The following is a 24734-nucleotide window of genomic DNA, read 5'->3' as shown; positions in this document are numbered from 1 at the left end:
CCAGCACTCAGGAGGCAGAGGTAGGAGGATCGCCATGAGTTCAAGGCTACCCTGAGACTACATATTGAATTCTAGGTCAGCCTGGGCCAGAATGAGGCCCTACCTTGCAAAACCAAAAAAAAAAAAAAAAAAAAGAGAGAGAGAGAGAGAGAGAGAAGGCATGCTTTTCAGTTATCCCTAGACATTGTTGTCAAAATCTGTTCTTTCAGTCAGTTTACTTAAAAGCAGCATTTTGGGTTGTCCTTTAGTTTAGATATTTAGGTATTCTTAACTTATGTTTTGTTTTATTTTTTCGAGATAAGGTCTCACTCTAGCCCAGGCTGACCTGGAACTCACTCTTTAGTGCCAGGCTGGCCTCAAACTCAAAGCAATCCTCCTCTTTCTGCCTCCCTAGTGCTAGGATTAAAGCCGTGTCACTGTGCCTAGCTAGATAATATTCTTATTTGAAGTACCCAGCATATTAAAGGAGCTTAGAAGTAAATATGTGTAATTTACATGGAGACTTAAAAAGGTAAAAAGGAAAGGGTAACAGAGTCTTAAAGAAAAAGACATTAGCTTTCTTCATTTTCTGCCCATTCTTGGCATTCTGGTTCAGAAACAATAACTTTTTTGTTGTTGTTGTTTTTTCAAGGTAGGGTCACACTTTAGCCCAGGCTGACCTGGAATTCACTATGTAATTCCAAACTAACCTCACACTCACAGCTATCCTCTGCCTCCTGAATGTTGGGGTTAAAGGGGTGAGCCACTATGCTTGGCAATAATTTTTCTTTGCTAAATGATCACTTCAGATAATTTCTTCTTTTGCCATATTTGAGCATTGACATCAAATCATATTCCATTGTGGCTTTTTTAAAATCACACTAGCAACTACCTTTATAAAGAAAATCAAGTTTACTTATTTTCAAATAAAGATGAAGAGGAAGAGAAAAGGAGGGAAAGACAGTGGGTACACAAGGACCTGTTGCCACTGCAAATGAACTCCAGATACATGTGCCACTTTGTGCATCTGGCTTTATGTGGGTCCTGGGAAATTACCGAGTCATCAGGCTTTGTAAATAAGTGCCTTGACTACTGAGCAATCTCCCCAGCCTCAAAGTGACTTTTTGGTTTTCTAAAATAGGGACCCTCTAGCCCAGGCAGACCTAGAACTTACTGTGTAGTCCCAGGATGGCCTCGAACTCATAGTGATCCTCCTATTTCTGCCTCCCAAATGCTGGGATCATAGACATGAGCCACTATGCCCAGCCATAAGTTAGCTTTTAGATGAGTGTAGTTTGTTAGATGTTTTTAACTGAACTAATTATGTTTTCCCAGTGTTCTACATGTGCTTAGGAGTTTTGTTTATTTGTTTGTCTCTTTCTTTCCAGTCAGAAACCCTTACACAGGACATAAATACCTTTGTGGAGCTTTACAGTCTGGAATTGTTTTACTTCAGTGGTATGAACCAATGCAGAAATTCATGTTGATAAAGGTATACATTGCTTTGTCTAAAAAACAGTAATGTACAGCTTAAATAAAATCATAAAAACCCATTACTACTGTTTAGGATCAAGTTTATAGCTAATTACACATTTGATATAGGGATTTCTATGTTCTTTGTGAGATTTCCTTTTTAGCTTAGTGTTACTTCATTTAGAGTCATCACATCTGTAAGTATTAATATGGCCAGTTTTCTAAAACACATCTTTATAAAGCATTTGTCTTACCATTATCATCTTAGAGGCAAGTCTTTATAGAATGAGATAAATTAAGAAAATAAAAGTGTTTAAATTGACTTCATTGGACAACAGTATGGATGGGCAAATTGTTTCTAAACTATAGTTGTCTTGTTTGTTTATTGCAGCACTTTGATTTTCCTTTACCAAGTCCTTTGAATGTTTTTGAAATGCTAGTGATACCAGAACAGGAATACCCCATGGTCTGTGTAGCTATTAGTAAAGGCACAGAATCAAATCAAGTAGTTCAGTTTGAGACAATCAATTTGAACTCTGCATCTTCGTGGTTTACAGAAATTGGTGCAGGTAAGTGTTTTTTACCTTTTGTTAAAATATTGATGTTATTGCATATAAAAGAGGGAAAAGGCTTAAACTCAGTATAGGCTCTTAAACATTCAGAGCATAGCTTCTTTCCCATATGAGCCCAAGAAATCATGTACGTGTAGTTTCCTCTATCTGCCCAAGGAATTTTTTTTTTTAAAAGATACTTAACTTTTAAGTCTGAGTGGTGGGCTGGAGAGATGACTCAGAGGCCAAAGGTACTTGCTTGCATAGCCTGATGGCTTGAGTTCAATTCCCCAGTACCCACATAAAGCCAGATGCACAAAGTGATACGTGCATCTGGAGTTCATTTGCAGTGGCAAGAGGCCTTGGTGTTCTCATTATATTCATATTCATTCTCTCTGTCTCTCTCTTTCTCTCTCCTCTGTTTCTCTCTGCTTGTAAATAAATAGAAATATCTTTTTTTAAAAAGTCCAAACACTGGCATGGTGGCACACACCTTTAATCCCTGTACTCAGGAGGCAGAGGTAGGAGAATCACCATGAGTTCAAGGCCACATTGAGAGAGTTCCAAGTCAACCTGAGCTAAAGTGAGACCCTACCTCGAAAAACCAAAAAAAAAAAAGTCCAAGTGGTTGGGTGTGGTGGTACATACCTTTAATCCCAGCACTGGGAAGGCAGAGGTAGGAGGATCGCTGAGAATTTGAGGCCACTCTGAGACTACATAGTGAATTCAAGATCACCCTGGGCTAGAGCAAGACGGTTACCAGCTTATCTTCGGGCCTGCTAAATAAATATTTATATTTTCTAAGACATTCTTACATTGTTACTAGTTTCTCGAGTTAAGAGAGCTCCCTTTTATCTCCCTCCATCTAATTTTCCTTGTTTTTCCCCCCTCACCTCTTAAAATCAGTGAGTTGCTGTTCATACTTGAACAGAAGTTTCTGAGGTTTGGCCTTCAGTCTTTTCCTTTGAAATACCCATTGTGCTTTCTAAAGATCATTGGTAAACCCTAGGAGTTGATCAGTGTATCTCAGTGAAGGCTGTGAAAAGACAGAGTGTAGTGTTGCATGCCTTTAATTAAAATATTATAGAAATATTATAGAAAGAATTAAAATATTATAGAAAAATATTATAGAAATATTATAGAAAGTTCTTCATATTCCTGTTTGGTGTGCTGGTATATTGTTTTGTCATTTGTAATCCCAGTTTTATTAGACCATTTTTAATGGAAAGTGAAGCTAACTATTTTATTACAGACCACTGTTAAATTCCTTACTGTGAACAAGTCTATTCAAGTACTAAAGTGTGATGCTTCTTGGCTTTTGATTACTAACAGACTAAGTTACAAGAACTCATTATGGGGCTTGCAAGATTTCTCAGTAGTTAAGGTACTTGCCTGAAAAGCCTAATGACCTGGGTTTGATTCCCCAGTACCCACAATAAAGACAGATGCACAAAGTGGCAGGCACATGCATTGTTCATTGCAAGGCCCTGGTACACCCATTCTCTCTCTCTACCTCTCGTTTCTCTGTTTTCCTCTGCTTGTAAATAAATAAAAATATTTTTTAAAAGAACTCATTATGTATTCCAATTATTAAAGCTAATGTTGAACCACATGAATATCATTTTCAGAATAAGACTGGAGGTATAGTTTAGTGATAATTATGTGTGCTTAGCAATGCCAAAGGATTTGGATTTGATCCCATATATTTTTTAAAGTCAGTATGAACCATCAATGTCCTAGTTTCACAATAGAATCATCAGGTACAACCATTTGTGTGGTTACCTGTTTCTGTGGTATTAACAGTGCCACCATTAGCGGTTGCATACAAAATTCCTGAAAATTTAACATGTACCCTGAACTGTGAACTCTCCCTATGTGGACAAAACAGTAGTTTTGTACTCCATCTTTCTCTTTGTGATTTAATGCCTTTGCTTTATTATTATGAGAAATATGCACCCTTGATATAAATGTCTCCCCTTAGGTAGTTACTACTCATAAAAGTGATTGTAGGATGAGTTGGAGTGATAGCTTAGCACCTAAGCACTTGCCTGTGAAGCCTAAGGACCCCAGTTCAAGGCTCGATTCCCCAGTATCCATGTAAGCCAGATTTGGAGTTGTTGGAGGCCCCGGTGCACCTATTCTCTTTCTCTCTCTCTCTCTCCTCCTCTTTCTCTCTGTCATTTCTGTCTCTCTCAAATGAATAAATAAAAATAACCAAAAAATAACTGTAGATCAATTTATTTTAAAGCCACATGATTAATAAATACTAAGACTGTTTTTATCCCACACCCTCAACAGTTTGTTTGCAGGTTTGTGTAGCATACCAGATTTTCATTACAATTATTAAGTATAGATTTGCAGCCTCTTCTGTGTTGTGTGTTTGTAAGCTGGATGATTACTGAGTCCTGTTTGGAATTTTAGTCTGATTTGGGCATTTTCTGAGGATTTTGTTGTTTTTCATGTCTGAGATATCCTGTTATACCCACCTTTAACAATATGTAACCTAAAATTAAAACAGACCAAAAATTACTTCCTGAGGAGAGCCAGGTTTTTCTGCCAGGGATATCTTTCAAATCTCTCCCAGAGGTTGGGACAGCCTTTCTTTTCCAAAATTTGTATTTACTAGGCTTCTCCATTTCACAAGTGATTGTTAATCCAAATCCCAGTGATGCTTATTCTTTAGCCAAGAAGCTGTGCTTTCAGCTGGTAAAGTTGGAACATTAAAATGAGCTCTATTCGAGGACCTGTATCCTATGATCATCTTATTCTGAGTTGATCACACTATCCTTGTCTCTAAGGACTTAAAAAGTGGTCAGTACTCACTGTTAGTGGATGCATAAACATACACTAATAGAGAAACATTATTTTTGGTGTGTGTTGCCTGAAATTTTATGGATTGTATTTGACAATATTGTTCATTGTGCTATTTAGTGGTCTGTTTATAAAGGAGTGCCTGTATACCTTTAAACACACACCAACACCAGGAACTTTCTATGGTCGCGGTTTCATTAATCCTTATGTCATGAATCACTGACTTAGTTTCAAAGATGCTATGATTCACTGAGCTGGTCTTGTTTCCATCTCTCATTAATTGTGTAAATTCAGAGCAAAAGCTAGCCATTGTGTAAATATGTCCTAGGTCTTCCTTTCTCCCCATAATTGCCCTCTGCTTCTTTTTTTTTTCTAGCCTAAGTCATCTATATTAGGGCTTATATTATATATACATAACATATATACATATACCCATTTTTTGAAAGACAGCATGACTAAATGAAATTTGTGTCATATTTTATAAACTAAATTTCAGTAAGATTCAGACTTTGTATTTATTTTGTACCTCAGTTTATTAAAGCATACTGTGTAACTGTAACCTTTTCCCCCCTTTAAGGCAGCCAACAGCTTGATTCCATTCATGTAACACAGTTGGAAAGAGACACTGTTTTGGTGTGTTTAGACAGTAAGTACTCTTTTATTTTGAGTTTATTTTACTTAACAAAACAATTATGTTAGTGGAATGGATTTTCATTTCTTTAAGTGACCTGGTTTTGTTGAAGAAAAAGCTAAATTGGCTACAGATGCAGCCATTATTTGTTCATTAGTGCCATCCTCTTATAATTTTGTATCTGTCCTGCTTGGAGACATTATATTAGAACTGTTAGCCATATCTGGGGGTAGAGTTCTGGATTCTGTATAACTTATTTTATCTCATACCTTTTCATAATTAATGAAAAATAGAATGTTATAGTAAAATTATTATAAAATAATATAAGATGCACTTTTGGAGTCATGTCTGTCATATCAGTTCTCATGTATTTAGAGGTTTGACACCTCCACCTGCCAACTCTGATTCTTTTCATGCAGAGAAAGTTACTACTGATGGAAGTGGATTATACTGTGAGCAGTAGAAAGGCAGAAAAATCATAGCACCATAGCAACACACTTAGATTTTGAAAATAAAGCATTCTGGTGATTTAAGCCTACCTTGTTTTTATGCAGCTAATCCTACAAAGTGGACTTCATCCAGACTTAGGATTATATTAGAAACATGGCAATATTTGCTATGATTGGTTATCTTGTGAAACTTTCTTCCTGGGGAGATGCGAATACACATCTATTCACCCCAAATTGGGCACTGACAACAGACTAAGGCACAACTGCACCAAATTCAGTGTTGGTGAACCAGTGAGTATTGTGGTTACTTATAGGACCATAAGTGACTCACAGGCAGCTAGCTGCATCACTGAAAAGCTCACCCCAGCATAAGTGGTCAACTCATGGAAGCTGCCTCTCTGGAGCTCACATTGCGACAGCTCTTGGTCAGAGGTGTCCACCCCACAAGCAGTTGTTTAACCTTTATATAGTCTTAAGGAAGGGTCTTCCTACCTTTTCCCAGACCTGGGTTTACTCCTCAGTAGTTGTTTACTGCTCCTTTAATCTTGGAGGAGTGATCATGTGACCTTTTAAGTTTCAGCTTTCCCAGACTTGACTTTCCTGGTCTCCTGAACCTCCCTCTTAAGAGGGAATATTTCAATGTGGAGGAATTTATTGTACAAGATTGGTCCATCCCAATTTTTTTTTTAAGTGACTAAACTACCTGAAAGCTACGGGGTTGTTCTAAAACTCATTTTATTGACTTTGCCCATTATTATTTCACAGTCAGTGCTTTCAGGGGTTCCCTAAAGTAAAATTACTTTATATAGTTAATAAAGAGCATCTAATATTTTATATGAGTAAATTAAAACCTGCAGTGTTTCACTCACCATTGGTATTTTTTTTGTTGTTGGAAATTTCACTCTGAATACTGGTAACATTGGAATGTTATTAACTACTAATCTGAAGTACATTTCATCAATTCATTTTTAATCAAATAGACTAGATGTGCTATAAAGTAAATAATCAAATAACAAGAATTTAATTATGCTGAAGCTTTACTGTTGTTACAGTCAGCTTCACATTGCTGGGACAAAACCCACCCAGACACAGTTTGAGGGAAGAAAGGGTTTATTTCAGTGTTACAAATTCCAGGGGAACATCATCAATGGCAGAAGAAGGTGGCTCCCTTCCATATAGATTCATAGCAGAGAGACACCAACAAAAGCAACAAGCACTACCAACAGCCAGAGCTCCAAACTGTTCTCCACACACAGTAGGGCTGGATTCAGGATTCACCCCCAGAGACTGAAGATTCAGACCTGAGTCTATGGAGCTACACATTTCAACCACTACAAGTATTAAATCCCTAAAGTCATCAAAGTTAAACCCATAGAGTCATCAAAGGAAGATAAATTTTGTTGAGTTTTAATTCTTTTTAAGGTTTTGAGAGAATTTACTAAATTACGAGAAGGAAATGGGGCTGGAGAGATGGCTTAGCAGTTAAGATGCTTGCCTGTAAAGCCAAAGGACCAGGGTTTGATTCTCAGTACCCACATAAATCTGGGTACACAAGGTGACACATGTGTCTGGAGTTCATTTGCAGTGGCTACAGGCCCTGGTGTACCTATTTTTTCTCTTTCTATCTGCATCTTTGTCCCTCAAATTAATAAACAAAATATTTTTGAAAGAAAAGAGAAGTACAGAAAGCTTCTGATTTATGGAAGGCAGGAGTGGGTTGAGGACCCATGTAGGAATAGGGATCCCCCCACCTCACCATCCCAACCCAGCCAGGCTGAGATGGGGAAGGCCTGTCAGAGGCAGGGACCTAGAGGTTCAGGTGTCAGGAAAGATTAACAGCAAAGAAGAGCTGAGTTTTAATTTTGGTGACATATTTTATCACAGTTTTAAAAAACAGGCTGGAGAGATGGCTTAGTGGTTAAGGCACCTGACTGTAAAACCTAAAAGATCCAGGTTCATTTCCCCAGTACCCACGTAAGCCAGCTGCACAAGGTGGCACATTTGCACCTGGAGTTCATTTGCAGTGGCCAGAGGCCCTGGAGCACCCATTCTTTCTGTGTGTGTGTCTCTCTCGTGCGTGTTCTTTCTCTACCTATCTGCCTCTTTTTCTGAAATAAATAAGGCTCTGTGTTCACAGCTAATCCAAGGCAACTGGAAAATAACTTGAGATCTGGTTTTTTTTTAAATATTTTTTAAATATTTATTTATTTATGAGAGTGAGAGAGGCAAAGAGAGAGAGAATGGTGTGCCCAGGCCTCCATCCACAGCAAACGAACTCCAGACACATGTGCCACCTTGTCCATCTGGCTTACATGGGTCCTAGGGAATCGAACCAAGGTCTTTTGGCTTTGCAGGCAAATGCCTTAAGTGCTAAGCCATCTCTCCAGCCCAAGAGATCTCTGTTTTTTTTTTTTGTTGTTTTTTTTTTTTTTTGTGTGTGTGTGTGTGTGTGTTTGTTTTTTTTTATGTTTATTTATTTATTTGAAAGTGACAGACAGAGAAAGAGGCAGAGAGAGAGAGTGAGAGAGAATGGGCACACCAGGGCCTCCAGCCACTGCAAACAAACTCCAGACGCATGTGCCCCTTGTGCATCTGGCTAACACGGGTCCTGGGGAATCGAGCCTCGAACCGGGGTCCTTAGGCTTCACAGGCAAGTGCTTAACCGCTAAGCCACTTCCAAAATTTGTTGCCAGCTTTATGACATGAATTGGTTTTAGTAGACAGCAGTAGAGACAAGTTTGCAATTACAAATCATGAAAGTATGCAGAAGAGAAAGGAAGGTTTGCTCTGCAAGCCAGAGCTAAGATGATGAAATTTAAATATTTTATATATATATATATATATATATATGGGGAGAGAGAGAGAGTGTGTGTGTGTGTGTCAGGAGTGGGGATACTCACTTATAAGTCCAGAACTGGGGAGGCCAAGGTAGGAGGATCACTGTGAGTTAGAGGCCAGCTTGGGCTACAGTAAGACCCTGCTCAGAAAAAAACAAATGGATAAGAGGGTAGTTGATTATTCCTGATGTTCCACACCACAGAGTTTACTGCCCTAAAGAGTACTATTTCTTGCCTTGTTATCTTTACAGAGTAGAACTCACTTAGAATAAGCATTGCTTGCCAAATGTTGTATAATTTGTTATGGAACAAAAGCAACTCTTTAAATATCTGAACAGCAAAGTTGCTACTTGTAAGGAAATATACTTTTAAAAATGAAACTATCATTGTTCAATGGTCTTGACTTTTTTTTCCTTTTAAGAATTTGTAAAAATTGTAAATCTACAAGGAAAACTAAAATCAAGTAAGAAATTGGCCTCTGAGCTAAGTTTTGATTTTCGCATTGAATCTGTAGGTAAGTCTTCCTTTTTTTTATTACTGAATTTGGAATGGTTGGTTGTTTTTTTTTTTTAATTTACTCTATGTTAATACTCTCTGTCTGTGCTTTTACATGTAATGGTTTATTAAATACACAGGACTGGTAAGTGCCTAGAACATTGCTAGTGCTACAAAATACCAGTTTTCAGTTAATTTGATTTTTAATGTAAATAGCTACATGTCACTATTTGCTACCAATTGGACAGTGCAGGTTTCAACCATTTTATTATTTCTTGGATTTTTTTTTCAATGTGCTCATTCCCATTGCTGAGTCAAGTTAATTATACTTCTCCCAATTGTTTACAAATCATAAAAGGTACTTGTATGTTGTGACCATAGTGTAAGTTATGCTGTAGTTATTTGCCAGATAAAATGCTAGTTGATTTGTGTTGGTAATTATTACTTTGTTTTGATTGTTTTGTTTTGTTTTTGAGGTAGGGTCTCATTGTAGTCCAGGCTGACCTGGAACTCACTCTGTAGTCTCAGGATGACCTCTTACTCACAGCGATCCTTCTACCTCCCAAGTGCTGGGATTAAAGGACAGTTACTACTTTTAAACCTGTTGCTATAAACAGTTGTTTCTTGCATGATGTAGAAACTAATTTGTCATTTTAATTGCATCCTTGCCAGTGAGGGTTTTGCTTTACAATACTCACTGGTTTGATGATTTTTTTTTTTTTTTTTTTGGTTTTCCGAGGTAGGGTCTCACTGTATCCCAGGCTGACCTGGAATTCACTCTGTAGTCTCAGGTGGCCTCGAACTCACAGCAATCCTCCTACCTCTGCCTCCCGAGTGCTGGGATTAAAGGCATGCGCCATCACGCCCGGATGATTTTTTTAAAAAGCATTATAATTTATCATTTGATCATTCTTGCTGCTGTGTCATTATTTTCCTCAAGAGTGATAACTTGTGAGAAAACATAGCTATAAATATTTTGGGTAATAAGATTCTACCGTTTATTTTTAAAAGTTAAAGTAACCATTTTTATTTGGATCATACCTGTATATTACATAATTATAATATATATTTACCTTTAAAACTATGTATGTGCCTTTAAAGCATATTTTTTGTTGGTTAGAAAGTTTTTGTGTTGTGGGTTTTTTTTTCTGAGGTAGGGTTTTACTCTTGCTCAGGCTGACCTGGAACATACTCTGTAGTCCTAGGTTGGCCTAAAACCCACAGTGACCCCCTTTAGCCCCTAGCAGCTCAAAATAAAGAAAACAAAATGGGAGAGGAGAAGGAAGGAAGAAAGAAGGGGTAAAAGAATATAAGGGAGAGAATGAAAGGGAGGGAAAGAAGGGAGAAAAGGAGAGAGAAAGAGACAATATAATTTTCAATTACTTTCCCTATCCTGTTTATTTATGTTCATGTTTCTCTAACTATACTCATACTTAATACATTATCATAAGTGGTTAAATACTAAGAATTTTATATAAGATTGGCTGATAGAATTCAATGTGATTTGATTTTGATTATGGGACAGATTCACCTTCTAAATTAATTTTGTAATATGGAAAATAATATAAAAGATAATTGCCTAATAGGTATTTAAATAACTTGTTTTAGATCTAAGAATTCACTTGCATATTTTTGTCATCTTATTTACTTAAAACAAAAGATACAGCATATGAAAAAGAAATGAATATACTAATATTCAACTAATCAGAAGTTAACCCATGTTTAATGCCTGTTATATACATCTTTGAAAACTACATAACTGTCTCAGCAAATTACTTGAGTTTAGACATGCCTTAGCCACAAAAATGTTGAGCAATAGTATAATGGTCTAGACAATGTAATCTTGTCTAAGCACTTGAATAGCCTTACACTATGATTTGTTAAAAATAGTTAAGGGAAAAAGCCAGGTGTGGTGGCACATGCCTTTAATCCCAGTGCTCAGAAGGCAGAGGTAGGAGGATCACCATGAGTTCGAGGCCACCCTGAGACTGCATAGTGAATTCCAGGTCAGCCTGAGCTAGAGTGAAACCCTACCTCGGAAAACCAAAAAAAAAAAATAATAATAATAAGGGAAATTGATAGGGAAATACTCTACTTGACTTTAGTTTCAGTTCTCCCTTATGTTTTTGTAGTATGCCTTCAAGACAGTGTGTTAGCTTTCTGGAAACATGGGATGCAAGGTAAAAGCTTCAAATCTGATGAGGTATGTTCCTCAAATTACCTCCACTGACCCCTTTTTAATTTAAGATTTTAAATGTTGAAATGTTCATTTTATTCAGTTCCTGTCAGAATCTGCATTACCATGTTTTAGTGCCTTTAATACTATAGCTGTTATAACAATAGAATGAGAATTTTCTCTTCAAATATGTTCACTTTTATGTTGTAGTTTTATGTTCTTAGTAGCCACAAGAAATTACAAAATATGGTTACAAAGTTTTAGTCCTTAATATGGTAATTTGTGTATCTAATCTTGTCAAACATTTCTAAGTTTAATGAACATTTTCCTTAATCCGTATATACGTAACTTCTTTTAAAATACTACATTTATAGGGCTGGAGAGGTGCAAAAGATGGCATTGGGCATAGCAAAGAAATAATCAACAAATAGAAGATATAAAACAACTATGGCAAACATCAAACTCTGTAACTCCAAGTCCAACAATTTTAGCCAGTGACAAGTCTCCTAGTCTGATAATTCTAACCAGCAACAAGTCTCTGGAGTTCCAATTCCACCCTTCCAGCTAGGCTACTCATAGTCTTGGAAAACTTCATCCAGGGCCAGCAGCTCTCCTTAGCAGCCATCTTGTGGTCTCAGCAGCTCCACTGGGTCTCCACTGCAACCCACACTCCATCCTCACAGCTCTATTGGGTCTCCATGCAGGCATCCAGCAAACCTGCTTCACACTGCCCATGGCCAGTTCCAAAACATAAGACCATGTTGCAAATTCAATGAGCCTCTCTTTCCTGCATTTCTTATACTCCATAATACCAGGTAGAGTACCAGTTTGTTAATCCAGGGAGGAATAAAGCAGACTTTGAAGAACAGGGTACTCCTTAAGCACTCAGGTCCCTTCAAAAGAATCTACATTCTTCCTGTTGCCCCAGTGCAAGTCAGCTGGCCCAATCTCAATGGTTAAAATCTCTCAAACAATTGCAGGTGAATGGAAAGCAGCTTAGGCCCAAAGATTTGATTTTTTTTTTTTTCTGTGCCATATTCCTCTGCTCACATCAGTCTTATTTCTGTGCAAAACAACCCTGCACAAGTTCTCAGGACATGGGCATAACAGCAAGCCTCTCACACAAACTTTTTCTAGCCCCATCCAAGGAAAGCTGTTTCTTACCCTCATCAGCCAAACCTCCCATCTTGGCTAAGAACTGCTCCCAAACCTCCGACACTTTGGGATGCTACTTGTACATAGTAGGATACCTTTTGCAGCAGTGGAAAAAACAGCAGAATACATTAGTGTATACTACTTCCTCTTGAGAATGGCCACCACAATTAGGCTAAAATGAAGTGGCTACAGGTTGCCACCTCAAACAGCTGCGTTGTAAAATAAAAACTTAGAGGTTAAGGTGCTTGCCTGCAAAGCCTAAACCCATGTTCGACTCTCCAGGTCCCATGTAAGCCAGACCCACAAGGTGATAGAAGCACACAAGGTCACACAAGCCCACTAGGTGATGCAAGCATGTGGAGTTTGTAGAAGGTGGTTGGAGGCCCTGGTGTGGCAATTCTCTCTTGCATTAAAAAGAAAAGTATCCATTCTATTTAAATGCCCTTTTGAAATATTTTTTCTCTTATTTATTTATATTAACATTTTCCATAATTATAAAAAATATCCCATCGTAACACCTTCCCCCCTGTAAAATAATTTTTAAATTTCTATTTAAGAAATATAAGGCTAAGGTATTCTAATTGGTAAGTATTTTCTTTCATAGGTTACCCAGGAAATTTCAGATGAAACAAGAGTTTTCCGCTTACTGGGGTCAGACAGGTAATAATTTGATTATGTTAAGTAAACAAAGGTTGTTACAATTATAACTCTTAATTATACCTTAAGCTTATATTTCCAACAAAATTCTTCAAGGGATCATCCATATCTTTATTGAGACAGTAAGTAATATTTTAGTATATTAGTTTAGCAGTCTTTCCATGCTTCTAGAAATCTATATTCAACCAAGACAAAAATTTGTAAATATAGGGCTGAAGAGATGGATCAGAGGTTAAGGTACTTGCTTGTAAAGCCCAATGGCCTGGGTTCAGCTCCCCAGTATCCACATAAAGCCAAGATGCAAAAGTGGTGCATATATCTAGAGTTTGTTTGCAGCAACTAGAGGCCCTGACATGCCTATATGCTTTCATTCTCTCTCTCCCCCTGAAAATAAATAAATAAAAATTATAAATATAGCTGTTTATATCCCTAGTACTCTGACAAATATTTCAGTTCCTTTTATTTTCATCATCCCTTCCCTAGTATATTGCCTTCAATTAAGTATTGCACATATTCACTCCTGGTACTTACTTGGATGTCAGAAAATATTAGACTCAGTTTCTGAGGTAAGTCTTAATTAGAAGAATTCTGTAATTGCTTTGTGAGCAAAATAATTGGCAAGTCCAAACATTGCTTAAATGTCAGATGCTTGAGGAAGGCCACAGAGAATGGAGAGTTATAATTCTAAAAGTTATGGAGAGCTTTTTAAGGAGAAAAGTGAATTTTAAAAAATATTTTTATAAGCTGGGAGTGATGTCACCTTTAATCCCACCACTTGGGAGGCAGAGGTCAAAGGATCACCATGAGTTCAAGGCCACCCTGAGACTATATAGTGAATTCCAGATCAGCCTGGGCTAGAGTGAGACTCTACCTCAAAAAACCAAATATATATAATTTATTTGCAAACAGAGAGAGAAAAGACAGGCAGACAGAGTAGACAAACCAAGGCCTCAAGTCACTGCAAACAAACCCCACATGCTTAAGCCACTTTGTGCATCTGGCTTTACAAGGATACTGGGAAATCCAACCTTGGTCGTTAGGCTTTTCAAACAAGCACTGTAACTGCTGAGCCATCAATTCAGCTCTGAAAAATGCATTTTTGAAAACTAGAGTGACAACTTTAGTGAGTGGAAAAGAGGTAAGCCATGCCGGATATGGTGACTCACACTTATAATCCCAGCGGTCAGGAGGCAGAGGTAGGATTGCTGTAAGTTAAAGGTTCGCTTGGGGCTATACAGTGAGTTCTAGATCAGCCCTGGCTAGAGAAAGACCCTGGCTCAGAAAAAAACAAAAAAGAAAAAAAGAATAGGTAAGCCCACAAAGCATGGCAACCTAGTAAGTAGTCTAGCAAGATAAAGGAAAACAAGAATGAATTTAAAGACCACCTGGTAAATGGTTCTAGAGCTACAATGACAAGCTCTAATTCTGCATGAAGAGCTGACCGTAATTCTGCTGATGGAGGGTTGGTACCTTGTCACTAGTTTCACTCTGCTTCCTTTACCCATCCTTTGCTCTGTGACTTTTGTTTGTACTATCTCACAATTATGTCACCATTTGTTCTAGAAACTTTTTTCAAACCATTGTTTTGTACTTGAGCATACTCAAGATTTTTTGTTGTTGTTTTTGAGGTAGGCTGTCATTCTAGCCCAGGCTGACCTGGACCCACTTTGTAGTTCCAAGCTGGCCTCAAACTCTCAGCAATACTCCTACTCTCTCTTCCAAATGCTGGGATTAAAAACATGAGCCACCATGCCCAGCCATTCTCATGAGAGATGAATATATCTCAAGAGTTTTTTACTGTACCTTAATTTTCCAAAATGACTTAAAAATTTTATTGAGCTGGAGAGATGGCTTAGCGGTTAAGATGCTTGCTTGCAAAGCCAAAGGACTGAATTTTGATTCCCCAGGACCCATGTAAGTCAGGTAGATTCATAAGGTGGCACATGTATCTGGAGTTCATTTGTAGCAGCTGAAGGCTGTGACATACCTATTCTCTCTGTCTGTCACTATCTTTCTCTTCTCTTTCTCTCTCTCTCTCTCCTCTCTTAAATCAATAATTTTTTTAAAAACATTTATTGTTTAAATATACATATTTAGGGCTTGAGAGGTGGCTTAGTGTTTAAGGCACTTGCCTGCAAAGACAAAGGACCAAAGTTCAATTTCCCAGGATCCACATAGCCAGATGCACAAGGTGGCATATGAGTCTGGAGTTTGTTTGCAGTGGCTGGAAGCCCTGGAACACCAATTCTCTCTCTTTGTCTCTTTTTCTCTCTTTCTGCCTCTTTTGCTCACCTTATCAAATGAATTTTAAAATTTTTAAATAAATAAATATACATATTTACATATAGGAGACTATGTTAAAATACTGATAGTGTTTGACCCTGGGCAGTTGCACTATAGGTAATTTTTTTCTTACAGATTCTGTAATATATAAAATATATTTTACTATTATTATAAAGGTAATAATATGCTAGTTGTATAACATCCATATACTGGATTGGGCTTAGTGGACGGATAAGTGGATAGTGTCTGCTGTGGAACTCCTGAGTATATGAGTTGTTATCCCCAGGCCCCATTTAAAATAAAGCCAAAAGCTATGGTAAATTTCTGTAATCCCAGTACACCTACAGTGGGAAGGGAAACAGATACAGGAGAATTTCCCAGAGGTTTATGACTCAAGTAATGAAAAATGAGAGATCCCTGCCTTGAAAACAAAGTAGAAAGGAGGGAATGAACTAAAAGTTGTCCTCTGACTCCACACATGCACCATGGAAATCATGCATGTGTGCACACACACATACTTATTTACTAAAATTTTTCAAATTAAAATCTGTACACTCAAAAAATATAAAATACATGTGCAGTATCTCCTCCCATTCCCCTTATAGACGTCCTCTGCATGGGTCATTACCTTACGTTGTTCTCAAGCCCCTCCTCCTCACAACTGAGCATTACTGACTTTTTTTTCCCTTTCTATTAGTTCTTTGTCTCTTTCACTGCTTTTGCTCCAGGGACATAGAAAAAGTGGGCTATCATTTCATACTTGGTTTTAAATCATTAGTTTTATGAAAACTTTGAGGAAGAGTTTAAATGAGTGTCTCCTAGGGTCTTGTTTTATTTACTCTGTAGCTCTTCTCCCACTCTTCCTGTTAGAACAGATTCATAAGACATTGTTACTCCCATTATTGGCAGTTATAAGTAAGTAAATTGGGTTTTAGCTAGATAAAGTGATGCTACTATCCCGAGACAATTTTGGTACTTTATATAAACCAGTTATGCAGTTGTACTTTGAAGTTGTAAGATGTAACAATGAATTTGGTTATTTATCTATGGTACTTATGTGATTTTATGAGTAGGTGAACCAGTGATAATCATTGATTTCATATTGGTATTTAAGCATTGGAAACTATTTTCACACTTAAATTTTTTGTTGTTGTTTGTTTCATTGCAGAGTTGTCGTTTTAGAAAGTAGACCAACAGAAAATCCTACTGCACACAGCAATCTCTACATCTTGGCTGGACATGAAAATAGTTACTAAGCAACAGAAAATAATTTCAAATGATAGGAAAATGAATTTACTCCATTGGAAGCAAGAGTATTTTAAGGGAATTCAGTGCAGACTGCAGTATGATTAGCTTTAACTGTCATGGGTTATATCTCACATGATCTGTATGTTAAGGTAGAATTCAATATTTTCTATAGCTGGAAACAGCTAGTCATCTCTTGCCACTGTGTGGTGGTTATATCAAGTTTGCTTAATAAAAGCTATGAGACAAATACTCCTCTAGTTCAAGGAAACACAGTCTTTTTTAAAAAAAATAATAATGTTTATAACAAAGGTGCCATGGTGTTTTTGAATAACTTGTGATTATCTTCACAGAGATAAATTTAGTGAACGTTCTATCATTTTATACCATGTCTTATTCCTTAGTGGACATAATTTGATAAAGAAATTATCAAACAAGCTTTTTACTTTTACATTGGTCATTCTGACTGTTTTTGTAAAATAGAATATTTAATCCTTATTTATTAATCTCTTGCTGGAGTGGTGTAATGTATCTAACTTTTAGTAAAGGAAGGTTGCAGAGCAGCTTAAATTTTTTTATAATATATGAAATTTTGTTTACCTTTTCAGAAGAGTACTTCAGGGGTTAAAGGTAGTGTGTTTAGGGGTTCAACACATGCATTTTCATTTAACAGAAGTACCTTATAATACAGTTTCATACAGGATTGCCTTAAAAGGTAATTTTGTGTTTTCAACTACAAATAGTTGTAAGGGATCATGCAAAAGCTATTGATGGATGAAAAATCCACAGATAGGGTGTGTAATGTCTAAGTATGACTACCATGTATATGTACTTTTGACAAGCAGTATGATATACCTGTGATTTTTTTTTTACATTAGGGATAATACATAAGAAATTAATCTTCATATATATTATCATCCCTAATGTAGAAAAGTATTTAACTGCCCATGTTATGTATTTGACGTATACTATGCCAGAGGGGGAACTGTAAAACAATTGCACATGTAATCTTGGGATTTTTCACATATGTGTTTGTTTTGTATAGGTTTAAGAAAAAAAATAATGAAATTAAATTCCTGATGGGATAGTTTAAATGAGTATTGTTTTTTAAAAAAGTATTATAAATTTGAAAGGATATGGCCATTTTAGTTCATTTTTCTTTACTGTTTTTAATATTCAAAATTAAAATGTTACATTGGTATCTGCTGTCTTAATGCATTTATTGAGAACAGCTGCATTAAGATGGTGAATAAGAGGCTACTAATGAAACTATAGAATTAGTCTGACCAATTACTTGACAGGAAGATAGTGTATCTATCTCATTCAATCTTTAGCAGTTTTATAAAATACATATTTTCATGTCCCATTTTTTTTCAGATAAGGAAATGAGGGTTTAACAAAGTTAAATAACTCACCCAATTTATACAAGTTAGTTCTTGAGCCAGACCATGAGTCTTCTGACTCTGTTCACTATGCAATATATAAGTAATAAAATGTTATACAAACAATCTGTAAAGTATTTGTTCTTTAATATGGCTGTTTCTATGGGATAGCCTACCTGAGTCTTCTAGACCAGGGGATATGGTATGCAGTAGATGACAGGGGACCATCCTCAAAACAGGGAAAATTTACATGATAGGTACATCCTAAGAGAGTACTGGAAGAGTCCTCCCACTGAACATTGGCCACTGCAAGTGAAAAACCCTAAGTAAGATCTTGATACCACAGTCAGGCATGGTGGTGCACACCTTTGATCCCAGCACTAGGAAGGCAGGTAAGTGGATCGCCGTGAGTTCAAGGTCACCCTGAGACTACATAGTGAATTCCAGGTCAGCCTAGGCTAGAGTGAGATGCTACCTCAAAAACTAAATAAATAAAAATAAAAAAGATCTTGACACCAGAGCCTCCCAGCTAATCTGTGCACCCAGGTAACACTACAGTGACAATGTACTTGGTCTGTCCACCATGCACCCACAGCATATTAGGCCTATGCTATTAAAAAAAAAAAAAGTGCAGTCAGCCTGCAGAGATGGCTTAGCAGTTAAGGCATTTGCCTGAGAAGCCAAAAGATCCCCGTTCGACTCTCCAGGACCCACATAAGCCAGATGCACAAGGAGGCACATGCATCGGGAGTTTGTTTGCAGTGGCTAGAGGCCCTGGCATGCCTATTCTCTCCCTCCCTCCCACCTCTCTCTCCTTCTCTCTCTCTCTCTCTTCCCTTCTCTATCTAAAATAAATAATACATATTTTTTAAACGGTGTAGTCAACCAAGAGTTAAAAAAAATAAAGTTTCAACATGAAAAATAAAAGGCAATGGCAGGAAGTTCTTAATTAAAACAAACTTAATAGAGTAAGAGGAAAATGCTTTAGAGAGATAATTGGCATGTCAGGGCATCAACCACTGCAATTGAACTCCAGAATCTTGTACCACCTAGTGGGCTTATGCGACCTTGTGCTTGCCTCACCTCTGTGCATCTGGCTAACGTGGGATCTGGAGAGTAGAACATGGGTCCTTAGGCTTCCCAGGCAAGTGCCTTAACCCCTAAGCCATCTCTCCAGCCTCAGAAAGATTTTTAAAACTATGATTCAAGACAAGAATACCTTAATAAGAACCTTCAACAGCAGACTGTATACAAACTCATGGAGAATGGACAAGAAGAAAATTTGAGAAGTCCTAGAATTAAATTAAAATGAAAAGACAGCATATTAAAAGCTATGGAATACAATGAAAGGCAATACTATGTGGGGAGTTCTATAACTATATTTAAAAATTCCATTAAGGCTAAGCATGTTGACATATGCCTTTAACCCTAGTACTCAGGAAGCAGAGGTAAGAGGATCACTGTGGATTTGAGGCCACGCCACCCTGAGTCTACATAGTGAATTCCAGGTCAGCCTAAAAAAAAATAGACTTAATCGTGTACCACTGGACTTGGAAAAACAAGAACAAGTTAAACCCTAAGTAAATAGGAGGGGAAAATTAATTAAGATCAGGGCAGGGCTGAAAGGATGGCTGAGCAGTTAAGGCGTTTGCCCGCAAAGCCAAAGGACCCAGGTCCAATGCCCCAGGGCCCACGTTAGTCAGATGCACAAGGAGACACATGCATCTGGAATACATTTGCAATGGCAGGAGGCCCTGGTGCACCCATTCTCTCTCTCCCTCTCCCTCTTTCTATGTCAAATAAAATAAAATTTTAAGAAAATGATCAGGGGCTGGAGAAATGGCTTAGCGGTTACAACATTTGCCTGCAAAGCCAAAGGGCCCACATAAGCCAGATGCACAAGGGGGCACATGTGTCTGGAGTTTACTTGCTGTGGCTAGAGGCCCTGGCATGCCTATTCTCTCCCTATCTCTGCCTCCCCCCCCCATCTCTCTCTCAAATAAACAAAGCTTAAAAAATCAGAGCAAAAAATAATAAAATGTAAACCAAAAAAATGATGAAACAAATGGTTGCTTGAAAAGATAAAATTGACCTGCCCTTAGCCAAATAACCCAAAGGAAAAAGACTCAGCAAACTTCAAGATAGAAAAGGAGACATTATAACAGATACCAATGTGTTGTAATCAGGTTCACATTGCTGACAGAAATCACCTGACCAAGAGCAGCTTTTGGGAAAAGAAAGGGTTTATTTTGTCTTACAGACTCGAGGGGAAGCGCCATGGTGGCAGAGGGAAACGATGGCATGAGCAGAGGGAGAACATCGCCCTCTGGCCAACATAAGGTAGAAAATAGCAACAGGAGAGTATGCAAAACACTGACAGGGGAACACTGGCTATAACACCCATAAACTCACCCCCAAAATACATTGCCTCCAAGAGATGTTAATACCCAAATTGCCATCAGCTGGGAACCTAGCACTTAGAACACCTAAGTTTATGGGAGACACCTGAACCAAACCACCACATTCCATCCCTGGCCCCCAAAGACTGATACCTATACATGGTATAAAATACAATACATTCAGTGCAAATTTAAAAGTCCCCATTTTTTTTAATCAGTCCTAATGATGTTCAGACATCCCCATAGTCTAAGGTCTTTTAACTGAGCCATAATACCAAAAAAAAATAATCCCCCCATAAAACCATAATGGTAAACCAGGCATGGTGGCGCACACCTTTAATCCCAGCACTTGGGAGGCAGAGGTAGGAGGATCGCCATGAGTTCAAGGCCACCGTGAGACTACAGACTACTAATTCCAGGTCAGTCTGGACCACAGTGAGACCCTACCTCGAAAAACCAAAAAAAAAAAAAACCATAATGGCACAGAATAAACACACTGCAAAAGATGGCATTGAGCATAGCAAAGAAATAACAAAATATGTAAATAGGGAAAACATCAAACTGTAATTACTAGTCAATGACAAGTCTCCAAATTCGATAATTCTAACCAGCAACAAGTCTCTGGAGTTCCAATTCCGCCCCTCCAGCTAGGCTTACTCACAGTCTTGGAAAATTTTATCCGGGCATGGTAGCTCTCCTTGGCAGCCATCTCATGGTCCCAGCATCTCCACTCTCCACTAGGTCTCCACTGCAAGCTATGGTTCATCCTCATGGCTCCATTGGGTCTCCATGCAGGCATCCAGCAAACCTGCTTTACACTGCCCATGACCATTTCCAAAACACAAGACCGCATTGCAAACTCAATGACCCTCTCTTTCCTGCATTTCTTACACTCCATACCAGGTGGGGTGCCAGTTGTTAATCCAGGGGAAAATAAAGCAGACTTTGAACAACAAGACACCTTTAGCATTCAGGCCCCTTCAAAAGACTTCAATCTTTCTGTTGTCCCAGTGCAGGTCAGCTTGCCCAGTCTCAGTGTTTGTAATGTCAATTGCAGCAAAACAGGCCAGAGCAACTGGGGAAATGGCTTCGTGGTTACAGCATTTGCCTGCGAAGCCTAAGGACCCGGATTTGATTCCTCATGACCCACATGAGCCAGATGCACAAGGGAGCACGTGTCTGGAGTTCGTATGCAGTGGCTAGAGGCCCTGGTGTGCCCATTTTCTCTATCTGTCTCTCCCATAAATAATTAAATATCAAAAAAAAAAAAAAACAGGCAAACAGTTTGACCCAAATATTTCTTTCTGTACCATATCCCTCTGCACACACCATTCCATTTGTCTGTAATGCAACCCTGCAAAAATGCTCAGGACATGGGCATAACAGTAAGCCTCTCACAAACTGCTTCTAGCCCAGTCTTTTGAAGGGTCATTGAGAATATCCATCCCCTACAATATAATGTTCCATGTAAGCATCTAGACATTAAAAGTATACTGTGATGGGCTGGAGAGATGACTCAGCAGGTAAAGGTGCTTGTTTGCAAAGTCTATGAAGCATAGTCTTTCCAAGTACATATGTAAAACCAGATGCCAAGTGACACATGTGTCTGTGATCCCAGTGGGCCTACCAAAATGGGAGGCAAAGCCAACTGAGCCTGAAGCTTACTTGTAGGCCAGCTAGGCTGGCATTCATTTGTAGTGGGAAGAAAAAATTGAAAAATAATACACTTCTAGGTTGGAACTCTGGCCTCCACGTGCTTGACAGCAAGTACACAGACATAAACACAAATATTTTTAAAAGTACACTTTGTAATCTCTTTTTTCAAAGTTCAAAACCAAGCTATAGTGTTAGAAATCAGAGCAGTGGTTGTCTGTGAGGAGAAATGTGACCGAAATGGTGATGTGTGGATGCTGTGAGAATCTGGAGTGTTCCCTTCCTTCTTGCTTTGTGATATAAAAATGTGCACTCAGGATCTGTGCATCTTTCTAATGTACTCCTGCAACAATAAAAGCATTTTTTAGAGCGATCTGTGCCAAGACTAAGCTAAGAGACATACTGTTTTAATTTTCACACCCTATGATGTGAGCAGTGTGGTTCCTAATTCATGGAGAACATCAAAAAGGAAACTGAGTCGTTGTCACATGTCTGGAGAATGGGAGCTCCAGACGCAGACATGGAGGGGAAATTACAAGTGTGGGGTTTTTACCTGTGGAAAATGCCTCCTATGAAGAATAACGCAGGTGGTGAGCAGGAGTAAGAATCAGCACAGACCTGCCTCATGAGGTGAGAAAGAATAAAAGCCTCTAACTGGACACTGCAGTGGAGAACATCCTGGCCAGTTAATTGCAGATCTTGGGAGTAAAGATTGCCCACTCAACGAGTCTGTGGTGGGAAGGTGGTGTGTGAAACTGGGGGGAAATGTCACCAGACATCTATTCACCCCAGATAGGGCACAGCCAACAGACCAAAGCAGAACTGCACCAAAGTCCAACTTAGTGAACCACTGAGTGTATTGGGGTTAGTTACAGAGCACGGTTAGGGGTTGCTTACAGAAGCATGGATGACTCACAGGCCATGGCATCATGGAAGAGCCCAACCCAGCACAACTTGAGGAAGCTGCGTTGCTAGAGCACAGTGCACAGCTTGCACACACGCAACTGCTGGCTGCTTTTATTCACTTGGGGAGGGACTTTGTGAATCTGGACATCTTGGGAACTTCTGGAGATATGTGGTGTTTACTTCCTGCATCTCAAAAGCCTCTCTCCTCCCTCCAGGAGGGAATGCTTCAACTGGAAGAACTTACTGTACACCCAAAAGAGTGGCTTTGCTTTCAGATCCACACAGAACTCAGTCATTAGCTGGGAGGCACCTCAGGAGAGCTTGGCCAATGCTGAGGTGCAGTCTGAAGGGTATCGTTTGTTGCACATTCTTATGGAAGAGATCACTGACCTGCACACATCTCGGCTCTCAAGAGCATTAAGTTCATTGGAATGTTGAAGTACATCCCAGGTTCAGTTCCCCAGTATCCACATGAAGCCAGATGCAAAAGTAGCGCATGCATCTGGAGTTCATTTGCTAGAGGTCCTGCCAGGCCCATTTTCTCCTCCCTCTTTCTCTCCCTCTCTTTCTCTGCTTACAAATAAATAAAATTTTGAAATCCATCCCAAGTCCATCAGTCTGAATCTACACAGACCTATCAAGTATAGATGAAATATCTGACAAAACTAAGCTAGTTCACATCCCTGAAGGAGACAGGGATGGGAAGGAATCATGCTCCAGGCAGAGTACCATGTATCAGAAATTAACAACTGAGGCTCAAGGGCCTGCATCAGGGTTCTTTGACTCACCAAAGCTCTAGCCACAAGGAGCCAGTGGACCTCAGACGCTACTCTGAAAGACTGTACCCTACCCTTTTGTATGACATTGAGATTCCTGGAATGGCCCTGAGTGGCACCCAGCCCTGGACCTGAGAGATGGATGCCCTAGGCTGGGCTGAGATGAGGCGCCGGTATTTAAGAGATGATGGCACCTGAAACCTACAATGTTATTAAAAAAAAAAAAAAAAAGAAGTGGAACTTTGCCAGTGTGGTGGCTCACACCTTTAATCCCAGCACATAAGAAGCAGAGGTAGGAGGATGGTTGTGGGTTCAAGGCCAGCCTGAGAGTACATGGTAAGTTCCAGGCCATCCCAGGCTAGAGCAAGACACTACCTGGAAAAAAAAAAAAAAAGACTGAGGCTCATTCCTTCTTAGAAAGAGGAGCTCTAATTTCACTGACAAGAACACAAGAACATGAAGGAATTTCTACAACAGCTGGCTGATTAGTAAAGAGCAACACTTGGACAAACTGCAACACCCTGATAAAGTAAACCAGGTGATCCATGGCAAAAACAAAGTTCAGCATCCCTCCCCAAATCCCTGTTACAGAAACCAGCAGTCCCCTTAAAGTGGGGGCTGTGATATAGCACATAAAATGACTGGCTGGCTGGAGAAATGGCTTAGCCGTTAAGGCATTTGCCTGCAAAGCCAAAAGACCCAGGTTCGATTCCTCAGGACCCAGATGCACAAGGGGGAGCACACATCTGGAGTTCGTTTGCAGTGGCTAGAGGCCCTGGCACACCCATTCTCTCCCTCTCCTCCCCCCACCGTCTCTCTTACTCTGTCAGATAAATAAAATATTTTAGAAAAAAACAATGACTGGCTTGTGCAGGC

At 38.8% G+C, this 24734-nt stretch overlaps 1 protein-coding gene across 2 annotated transcripts in view; it reads left to right on the top strand.

Annotated features, from left to right (window-relative positions):
* Map4k5 (mitogen-activated protein kinase kinase kinase kinase 5) overlaps window positions 1-18250 on the top strand; it is a 134253-nt gene extending 116003 nt beyond the window's left edge. For both annotated transcript variants that reach the window (XM_045154281.1, XM_004649167.3), the window contains 7 exons: window positions 1368-1471; window positions 1844-2021; window positions 5392-5460; window positions 9153-9245; window positions 11359-11429; window positions 13162-13217; window positions 16666-18250. In XM_045154281.1, coding sequence (XP_045010216.1) covers window positions 1368-1471; window positions 1844-2021; window positions 5392-5460; window positions 9153-9245; window positions 11359-11429; window positions 13162-13217; window positions 16666-16753 — 659 coding nt within the window. In that variant the 3' untranslated portion in view covers window positions 16754-18250. The remainder of the gene's footprint in view (window positions 1-1367; window positions 1472-1843; window positions 2022-5391; window positions 5461-9152; window positions 9246-11358; window positions 11430-13161; window positions 13218-16665) is intronic.
* Window positions 18251-24734: the final 6484 nt, after the last annotated feature.

The sequence above is a fragment of the Jaculus jaculus genome, chromosome 7, assembly GCF_020740685.1.
Source record: "Jaculus jaculus isolate mJacJac1 chromosome 7, mJacJac1.mat.Y.cur, whole genome shotgun sequence".
Classification (NCBI taxonomy): domain Eukaryota; kingdom Metazoa; phylum Chordata; class Mammalia; order Rodentia; family Dipodidae; genus Jaculus; species Jaculus jaculus.
This window is presented reverse-complemented; position numbering and strand designations above follow the sequence as displayed.